We start from the raw sequence: 10,670 nt of genomic DNA, 5'->3' as shown, positions 1-10,670 counted from the left end.
TTGCGATCAAGGTCGAATGCCCCCCTCCCCCTGTCGTCAAATTATTATCGGTGATCAGCTGAATCAGCTGACATTTGTTTATTCCAGTTCGTTCTAATCATGGCTCAATTAGCTGCAGATTTCTAGTGTTATTAGTCTCTAAAACAATTAATTATGCTGTGTTTCCCGTTGTAATTTCCGCGATTTCTTCATTTCGTTCTCCGATCGATCCTCGTGTGTAGTAATTTATCAGTGGTGAAACTTGTGACTTGCGGCGAATACTTCAATACTCATCATGACCACTGAAGCAAAGTTCCATGCAGCAGTGAATGTCATTCGAAGTTTACCTAAACATGGTTCGTTGCCTTTTCGCAGCTTGTGATAAACTAGATTTTTACGGAATTCGTCAGAATCGAAGTTCTAATCCGGAACCTTCGCTAAAATCACTCCTTTCCTCTGATTATGCCTCTCTTTGAGCTGGTGAATTCATAATCAGTATTCAATATTCATGCTGATCCTTATTCCTCAATGTCACTTTCTTATGAATTAGTTAGCAGTTTTTTATAAGTAAATATCTCATGTCACTCTCACACCCACTCCTACCTACGCCCATTGAACCTTGAAACTAATTTTACATCCTCAAAACTCATGAATTCGAGCTTGGCCATGAACACAAGTTTGTGAAGTTGCAACTTTAATAACCCAATCAATTTGATTGCTTATTTCCTGGAATGCCATGCATTCCCAGCGCATTTACAATGAGTTTTTGATGCCTCAATTTTTCTCGGGGCTCTCTGATATGACAGATTGATTGCTTACTTATCTCCCTGTTATGCCCGTTCAGTAATGGTATTACAGGAAATGTTTAATGATGAATGGAATAACCTGTTTATTAAATACTAATATTCCAGTCATTCCAAGATGCTAATGGCTATGCTGATATTTTGAATTTTTCTTCATCAACTAAACCTGTGTCAACTTAATTGTGTTCCAGTTTTATAATTATTACCCGCCGATGGCCAAAGTACGAAATCATGTATATCCATTGCGCTGTTTCAAAATTTCTGCTCTGATTTTATTTTTTGGAAGAAAAATAAGCCAAATTTATAGCTTGAAATTTACATAGAGTATTCTGTCAACAGAGAAGTGGAGTCAAGGAAGTTTTCAAGAAATTGTTACTTCGACTTTTTTGCCAAAGGAAAAATACAGAATGACAAAAAGTCTGTAACGTCACAAGCGGAGCAATGTTTTTTTGCGCTTTGGCTATTTCCGTGGTTCCTGATAATCTTTGTGTATAGGTTTACTGACAAGGTCTGAGATTTTGGAAACAATTAAGTGTGATAATTAATTGAGGTGACCTGTTTCGCACTAGAAATACCAGAACTGAAACATGAAAATTGTAAGTTTGAAAGGATCTGCAAGATCAAACTTGGTTTGATTTCCATCGGTTTAGAATGTAAAACTCAGTCCGATCATACGAGCAAAACTATTGATCAGGAGGAAAATCTGATGTTCTGGGCTAAGTTTGATAGGAAATCCCTACTAAAAGTTATGATTTCTTTCATTCTTATTTCTACGTATACTAGTATTTACTCAAGGTCAATTCCTCTTTAAAGCAAAAATTTCAGTGTCTCCGGGAAGGTGAAAAGCACCTTTAACCATAATGAGGTAGAAAATATAGTTTGAATGGTCATTCTTTCATTGCTTTGTTCTCACTATGTGGATACATCTTTTTTCCAATAAATCCTTCACAAATAAGGCAATATTAAAGAGAGTTGAATTCAATAAACATGTTTTTGTTTTAAGCATTCGTTAAGCCGATTACATATAATGCAATGTAGCAAGCATTGGCAAGTGAACTGTCCATTGTCTTGTTTATTTTTTTTTTAAACTAGCCCTCAAGGGCTAATCTCATCTGCTCGCAGACTAGATCGAGCCAATCCCTAACCTGTTAATCTGTTTTTCTCCTTTCCCTGACCAACTATTTTAAGTTTTGCCAACAGATTCTGTCACATTTCTTATGATTTTCCAAAATGTTGTCCTTTAATATTTTTTGCCACATGGAACAAGGCATTTCAATGGTGAAACTGCCAGACCATGTATTTTGTTTGCGGTATTTTAGAAATCTCCGCTCCTATTTTATTTTTTGAAGGTCAACAAATCAGTATAATGTTTTGAAATTTTCACAGAGCTTTCTTCGCATAGAAAAGAAAAAACAGGGAAGTTTTCAAGAAATCATGTTGAGTAGTTTTTCATTTAAAAGATAAAGTATTACAGGAAGTCTACAGCGTCGCAAACGGAGATACGAGGTCTGGTACTTTCACTGCCAATTTGTTCTCAGAGATGTAGAAATTCCTTCAGAGCTGAGATTTGTCTAAATCGTAGCCTTTAAAATTCTTTGCTCCTCATTAACATTAAAAATATGTCTCGATGGAAAAAATCTGAAGGATCGTCTCTATCTTGTCTTGTTTTTCTCAGTTTTCACTGAAAAAAAGAAATCTTACCGTATAATAATTTCCTCTCAAGCTCATGCATTTTCTCTTGCCATATGCAAGTTCTGGCGCATGCGCTCAAGCATTTTCTCCATCCCTGCCTGTCCTGTTGAACAAACAGTTTAAACGATCTACGTACCAGCACCGCACATTTTACGGGCCAAGTTTCTGTCTATACCACTCTTCTCTCCTGGCCCTTGCCCCCTCCCCTCCCGCTTCATTTCATTGTAGTTAATAGCGTATAGAGTAAATTGCAAGTAATTTCCTCTCATCTGGAATTTTTTTGTATGAAATTCTGAAAGTTTCAGATAAATTAATTTTATGAGTAAGTATCATCACGGGTATTAACCTCAGATATCTTTGGTTGAATACTTCAGCATTGGTATCAAGGTCTGGAGGTAGCCTCTTTATCGGTGGAGTTAATGTTTTTCTCTCTTTTCCTTTCTGAGTTCCTGTTTTAATGTTATATTAATCAATTTTAAATAAATTTCAGGATCGTATCAGCCATCTCATGATCTTATGCTCAGATTTTATGCATACTTCAAACAAGCAACAGAAGGACCAAATACTGCTCCAAAACCTGCATTTTGGGAAGTGGTGAAAAAAGCAAAATGGGATGCATGGACCAAATTGGGGAATATGCCAAAAGAAGAGGCAATGACAAACTACGTGGAAGAATTAAAAAAGGTATTTTTGGCTCGCTCTGAATTATTTCCAACTTTCCAAATTAGAACCCAAAAACGCAGCCGTATTTCTTGCTTTTTTAAAGTTTAATAAAGCTAAATTTATTGTTTTCTCGTTAAAAATTCTGTTTCTTAACTTCAATTTTTACATTTTCTAGGAAACTTAGGGGATGCTCAACATTATAGTGGTTAGGTGGCATTCAACTTGAAATTGCAAGATACAATTTGCCCTGGGAGCCCAGGTGCTCTGTTAAATTAACTCATGTACATAAATGTATGCGACGCAATTTGTGGAAATAGATCCTATCTACCGGAAGAAATTTTTCTCTCACTTTTTGAAAAACTTAAAACACTTTTTTCCACCACCTAAGAATTTTTGTCTTAGAACTTCAGTATATATCTTCTGCAATGTTTGATCCAGTTTGATCTCTTAGGATCAAACTTGCCTCAAAATGTCCTCATTTTCGTCCTCTGTGAATTTGACAAAAGTTGTGGAAAATATTCTTTTGGCAGATAAGGTCCCTTTCCACAGACAGGTCACATACATTTCGATTTTTTTACTAAAGGAACCCTATGACTAGTTGGGCTGAGAAGTCCTACTTCAGTTTTTCCTTTTTTTTTCAAAGAAAAATGTGCTATGGTTGATTTCTGTACCCAGAATGTTTTTGAAGTGAAGCACTTTAACAGAAACATCATCTACTTAGCTCTGAAACTCACTAATCTAATTTTTTTTTTTGCAGATTGTTGAAACCATGTCATACACTGACAATGTGGCCAATTTTGTCTCGAGTCTCGACTCTTTTTATGAGTCTGTCCCCGCGCAGGATTTGGAACTGCTTATTGGACCTGTGATAGAAAGAGTGCGCTCTCAGCCAGGATCTCCTCTCGCTGGTTCGCCTCTGGGTAAGTAACAGTCTTTTGTCATGATCCTTCAATCAGGTTTTGTGAAATACAGGAGACTATTCTGTAAATGTAATAATGAAACCCATGCAGTTGGCCCATTCTTGTTTATTCCACAAGTCTGCCACAATCAGGGAATACTGGGAAAACCAGGGAATGTCAGGGAATTTTAAAATGTCAGAGAAAAATTGTCAAGCCACCTTTATTTCCTTTCGAGAATGGGTTTGACGATTTGAACAACAAATTTTGCCTGCATATGATTTCAAATCATGTCTGTTTAAGCCTCTGGCATATCTTTAATTGTTGCGGGATTTTGCCAAAATGTGACGGAGAAATGAGGGAAATGTCAGGGAATTTCATTTTCTAAATTCCATCTGTGGCAACCCTGACTCCAAGATCTAGTCAAACGTTTAGAGTGTTCATAAGTTGCTTTAAAGCTATCTATCTAGAACTCCCTCAAATTTTCTTGAAGTGTAAGGAAATGGATTGTGGCTTGTAGATTGATTGATGGGGATTCAGAAGGCAAAGCCCCCTGACAAGCTGTGGAGCATGTGCAAACGTGAAATGGCTATCATTTTACACATTTTTAATGAAGTCATGCAAAATGTGTCTCAAGATGGAAACTCAAGTAATGTTCAGTGCAGTAGAAAAACCGATGATGGGTCAAAAATATTGATTTCTTACTGTTTGTGCTAAATGCTCTCTAATACTTTGAAGAACATTGGGTCAAATATTGAGCCATTATTTTGAATCAATACTGATATCATAAATGTTTGAAATGAATTGTCGCCAAAGGTGGCAACAGCGCTGGCAGACTTTATCTAATTTTTCTCAAATTCCATATTTCTTGTTCTCTAACTTCGTAATGCTCATTTAGGGTTAGTTTTAGAATATAGAGTGTTTTCTGCACCAAGCAATAAAAAAAATTAATCTCTGCAAGCTGTGTGTGCTAAAGTTATTTCATTTTGAGTTTTCCCCCCTAAAAATGATTTTGCCTGACTATCACACTTATGGATGGCTCTTTAAAGTTGGATATTTACCTTGTAATGAAGAAGATGTGCCTAATTTTAGTCAGAGAAACTTATTTTCTCCCTTATTTTAAATTAATTATTTCTTTTCTCTTCCCCAGGCTCCAGAGAAGCATCACCTACACGAAATGATAGATCGCAAGAGTTGCGACCAAAAGTAAACCATGCGAGGGACAAGTCACCCTACAGTAGTGAATCAGTCTCTCCACTGCCTCCGGAATCCGATGATGAAGATGAAACATTCATGGATACTGTGGAAGTAAGTGATTTTTTCTCATATTGACGGTGATACTGCAGATACATATATCTCGGGTTGCGCTGTTACAGACTTCTTGTTATCCTTTAATTTCTAATAGAAAACTACTCAACGTCATTTTTTGAAAACGTAGCTAATTTTTCTTCTCTGTGTGAAAAACATTCTGTGGAAATTTCAAGCCATGATGTAGGTTTGGTCTCCTTTGATCAAATAAAATAGGAGTGGAAGTTTTTAAGCACAGCAATGGATATATGCATTCTTGCAGTTTCATTGTCAATGTTTACCTGTAATTTTTGCTTGTTGTTATTGATTCAATGTGAAGGTTTTATAAACTGAATCAAGTCATTTTAAATTGGTGGATGACAAATTCAACATCGATTTTCAGGTCAGTTTTTGTATTTTTAATGTCTTCGGAAGATTTTCTGGAAACTGTGCATGAAAATTGGCTTTTTGATCGGCATTTTTTGTAAGTATATTGCAATGAGACAGTGAAATGATTTTTTCATCGCATCATTAAGTGCATCATCAAGCGCATAATTCATTTCATAAAATGTTGAAGAGGAATTGAGTATGTCTCAACATTGCTTCATGCTGAATGTACTCAGTGAGAGATCAGCGATATGAAGCTCAATGAAATTTTCGGAGACCCACACAAACAATAGTTCAAAAAACGTATATTACCTACGTTCTGTTAGACTCATTTGCGCATAGATTTTATAGCAGGGGTTGAGGATGCCTGTGCGCGAGCTGGCAAAACCCATTCTAAAATTAATATATTTTTCAGAATTTACCTGATAGAAAAATTTCGTCCAATGATTGCCAATCATGAGTTTATTGGTTAAACAATCCATACATACGTATAGGTTGCTTTATAGCACTCCCTCGCACTCTACGACACCTAACCTCTACTGCTCTCTGTTGAACCATAAACCTTAGGGCATTGAGCACCTTAACATTTCTGCTTCAATCTCCTCCCTCCAACCTCTCATTGGGCATCCTCTGCGCACTCTCCCAGGAGGAACCCAATCAAGGACCTTCTTCGGCAACTGTCTTTAATGAAACAAATAATATGTAATTAAAATATCATTCCTGACAAGTGATCCGACCATGTGATGTATGTTTTCTTTTGATTGTAGATAAATATTGAGAACAGTTATGGAAAAGAAAGTTCAAAACGGAAAAGACCGGAATCTAAACGAGCGAACAACATTGACAACAATACAAATAAAAATGATGTATCGCAGCGTTACCAACCACAGCAGTCTGGCACTGAGTCATTGAATTGTGCCACTCTTAATTCCAGAAAAGGTAATTTGGCTCGTAACTTTGGCTCTAACTTGGAAAAGGATCTTCTGAAATGAGTCTCATCAAGATCTCTTTTAAAAAAATCATGCTAGTTGTAATCATAATTACCTCAATTTACATCAAAATAATTTATATATTTTTCCTATCAATCATAGCAACTATCATCCACTCTTTACTGATAGTAGTAGCTATCAATTTAAATTAAGTTAATTATCCCTATTAAGTAGAACAGGACATTAAAGGACAAAAAGTAGGAAAAATGATTTTATTTTTTCCCTCTGTGGTACTCCTTTGTGGTTTCTCTCTTCAAATCCACTTTTACGGCAGAAAATATTTGAAGGGATCAAAACCAGAGCAGCGTAATTGCTTTGCAAGATTGCTTGCAACATTTACTCATTTACCCAAGAATGGTCGTTAATTATTTTTCAAAATTTTTGGCGAGTTTCCTTTAGGATTACGAAAAAATTTCTTGAGATTCCCAATACTAAGCATGCATTCTTAATGAGTAAAGAAACAATAAGGCAACAGGAAAGCTGATCTAGATTTTACTAATACAAATTTTTAAGAGCAGAAATTATCCTCATGATTCAAACATTTACCTATTGAATTTTCCGTCAAAGGTTAATTTATTTCAGTAAAATAAACCTCATCGATTGAGGCAAGCTGACTGTTCGGCCCTTCTAACAAGATTAAATTAAAATGTTCACATTTTGAGCAATCAGAGAAAAGTTTTTCCCCCTAAAAATCTTCTCTGTTAAAAATGCTCTCTGTTACTCTGTGTAGGTACAGTGCTTTCTGGAAATTCCGTGAATGCATCACAAACTGTTCCCTACGTTCGTTCCACGGATAATGATTCTGATTATCAAATCATCCGAAATACTCTAATAAGTCTACAAAGAGATCTGAACAATTTACAAACTAAAGTCACGCATTTAGAGTCGTCGGCCAATCAAAGGGTAAGTAAATTCGTAGTCTTCTGTCAAAACAGGCCTGATTTAGGCCTGACCATGTCTCTAATGATTTCTAATCTTTCTTCCATGCTTTTTTTCAGGGAAGATATCATTAGTTAGGTAGCAGTAATTCATCAAAATTTTCTTTTATTAGTTTTATTTTGTTCTACAAGATTTACTTTTTAGAAAGTAGTCTAAACAAAGAATAGACGTAAAATGTCATCATTTTTTGGTGAAAGTCTTACGCTCATACAGTCTACACTTAAACATCCACCAGTGCAACAATTTAGACCTATTCTGTTCTTAGGGGGGAAAACAGCAGAGCTCTCGCAGCTTGAAGTAGACCTGTTTTAATGGCTGTTCATTCCTTTAATCAATAAATAAATTGTTCATTTGCTGTGAAAGCCTTGAGGGGCTGTGGTACAAGTCAGCACAGGAAAATCAGCAAGATATTGAAGAAGTACAAAATTATGACAAGAGAACCGTAGATAAAAGGCCGAAAAGAAAAGAAAGTAAAAGATAGGAGGCTGGCGGAAAGCTATTCAGTCCGAGGAGAGACCTCGCAACAGCTCAACAACAGAGTAAAAGGATTTAGAAAAAAGAAACGTATGGAGGCTGTCCAGAAACGATAGGAGACAAACAGCAGAAGTGGAAAATTTAAATGAAACTTTATGTTTAAAAAGATCTACCTTGCAATGAAAAAATTGAGGCTCCCTAGACAAGCCAAATGCAAACAAAAATATACTCATCTATACCTCTTATAGGCTTCTGAATGGCCAAAGCTGCCATTTAAGGTCATTAACGATCCCTTACTGAACTCTTAAATTGTAAATTACATTCAAGGCTAAGAATTTGTCTTCAAAATTTTTGTAACTAAGCTTCAAGTACAGTTCATTCTATCGTACATCACTCAAGACGGGCTCTGTAAAAGAAATGGACCCCATCTTATTTTTAAAGATGCACTTTCCTTCCATGAGGCAGTTGATTAAGTGTCTTCATTTGATTTCAGGGAAGAGGCCCTCGTGCAAAAGATTGGCCACTCAGAATCTCCACTCCAAGTCTCACATTTTTAATACTGTGGCCTATTGCCGTGAACTTACTATTCTTATGGTTGCGGAGGAAAAATCGGGGAGAGAGACTCTAGCTGTTTTAAATAGAGTGTTGGGCAAGCGGAAGGTTCGTACACATTCCAATTACTCGTTATTTGTTTCTCTTCTGGTAGCATGACAATGTCAGTCTATCCTCATTAGGTTTCAGCGAGTGAGTGCACAATTGCACATTTTGATTCCATTCTGGCTTATCGTAGGAAAGAAGAACTTTTTTTGTCAGATCTTCGTAACTCTGGATCCTTGCCATCTGAAGATTTTTATGCTGTCTTGAGGTTTCAGCTCCTTTATGTATCACTTCGATAGTTGATTAGAGGTATCATAATGGAAGCCTGAAACTTGGCTTCACTACTTAGGACTCCCTTTTGTCATCACCCGTAAGAAGTATCTTTTGTAGAGGGAAAAGAATCGATAGGCTCCTTGAAGGTTGAACTTTTTTCCTTTATCCATAAATAGAGGTTTCTTCATAACTTGATCTTAGTCTAAGATTTTAGTTACTCCTCTCTTCTCAACCCTTTCAGTCTGCGAACCAAATAATTGCAATTTGATGGTGAAACTGCAGAAACTTGGTTTGCTGCATTGTAAAACCTCCTATCTTACCTAATCTTCTACACGGAAGACTTCTCGATATCGTTTCTTGAAAACTTCCCTGATTTTTATTCTCTGCAAGAAGAATATTCTGTGAAAATTTTAAACTATGATGTTGGTTTGGTCTCCTTTTCAAAGGGAGGAGCGGAGATTTTGAAACACTGCAACTGAGGTATGCATTTTTCAGTTTCGCCATCGAATTGCTTCTCCTGTTCTCTTCCAATAGCTTCGTTTTGAATAGGTGGCACATAGCTTATGGTCAATTTTTTTTCAGTCATTTTCACAGGTATTATTCTTTTGTCTGTGTAATTCTAATGGAATGTTTCTTTGTTTTATCATAATTTTGACAGAAAATGATATTTTTTTCATCTCAAACTCTGTAAGTGCCACCTTTTTCTTTTCTTTTTTCCATTTATCTCCTTCCCTATATCCCTCCTCTCATTTTGTGTTCTCACTATGATACTTTTTCCTCTCATAGTTTTAAAAACTGACGTTTGTGTAAATAATGGTTGACATGTATGTATCCGTCATGTGCAATATACCTGTTACAGCTCTTGTTAAAAATAGTTTTACGGTAAGATCATTTTACTTTTACTCGTAATAAAAATGCATCATAATGCATTCTAATCGTGCCTGTTGTTTTTTACTAGTATCTCGTAAGTGGATCTTGTTTTTTTATCGTAAGTTTTTGTTGTTCGTAAGACTTGGTTTTTTGATAGTTTTATCCCTTAGTTATTTCTAAATATTTTATACCTACCAATCGGTAATTACTTATGTTGTGACACATTATTGGTACTGTACATCAAACGGATTTGTTTGCATAACTGACGCTTTTTATTCTTTTTTTAAATGAAGATTTGTAATAAAAATTTTGTTTTTAAAAATGTTTTTCTCTTTTTTGACAAATTCACCCAAGGAGATGACGTTTCTCAATTTTATGCGAGCAAGTTCTCTATTTTTAAAAACTGAGAACAAGTATTTCCTCATATTGTTTGCACACCATGATTTCATTCTTTTTGTGTGACATGTACATAAATCAAACAAGTTTAAACCACTATGAAATAGCACCCACTATAAAGCTTCTAAAGCAAAAAAAAGTCCTGCGCCAACACATTTGTTACCTTTATTTTTAAAGCATGGGAAGTCAATGCAATAAAAAGAAAAGGAAGATTTTTCCTAGTAGATTCTATTTACATTAAAAATTAAGCTCCTTCGATGAGGCCCCATGTACATTTTCACTGATGGATCAAAGAAATTATCGGTAGTTTTAATAGTCTAAAATTTTACATTTTCATTAGAATGCGAATAGAAAAAGGTTGGATATCAGATAATGTGCCCTGTCCGCCCTATGGCTTCAAGAAATGGCTGTGATGTTTACAAACA

The 10,670-nt window shown here is 35.7% G+C and overlaps 1 protein-coding gene across 1 annotated transcript; it reads left to right on the top strand.

Annotated features, from left to right (window-relative positions):
* The first annotated feature begins 83 nt into the window (after positions 1-83).
* LOC109034586 (acyl-CoA-binding domain-containing protein 4) lies at positions 84-10,171 on the top strand. Its single transcript, XM_019047820.2, has 7 exons — positions 84-335; positions 2,965-3,158; positions 3,895-4,057; positions 5,184-5,341; positions 6,475-6,646; positions 7,427-7,599; positions 8,603-10,171. The coding sequence occupies exons 1-7, from the start codon at positions 275-277 to the stop codon at positions 8,735-8,737; spliced, it is 1,056 nt and encodes a 351-aa protein (XP_018903365.1). The 5' UTR covers positions 84-274; the 3' UTR covers positions 8,738-10,171.
* Positions 10,172-10,670: the final 499 nt, after the last annotated feature.

This window comes from Bemisia tabaci, chromosome 8, assembly GCF_918797505.1.
Source record: "Bemisia tabaci chromosome 8, PGI_BMITA_v3".
Taxonomy (NCBI): Eukaryota; Metazoa; Arthropoda; class Insecta; order Hemiptera; family Aleyrodidae; genus Bemisia; species Bemisia tabaci.
This window is presented reverse-complemented; position numbering and strand designations above follow the sequence as displayed.

Coding starts and splice junctions, on each gene's coding strand:
- LOC109034586 (XM_019047820.2), top strand. CDS start 275: ATGACCACTGAAGCAAAGTTCCATGCAGCAGTGAATGTCATTCGAAGT. Junction 336..2,964: donor TCGAAGTTTACCTAAACATG/GTTCGTTGCCTT, acceptor AATAAATTTCAG/GATCGTATCAGCCATCTCAT. Junction 4,058..5,183: donor TCTCGCTGGTTCGCCTCTGG/GTAAGTAACAGT, acceptor TCTCTTCCCCAG/GCTCCAGAGAAGCATCACCT.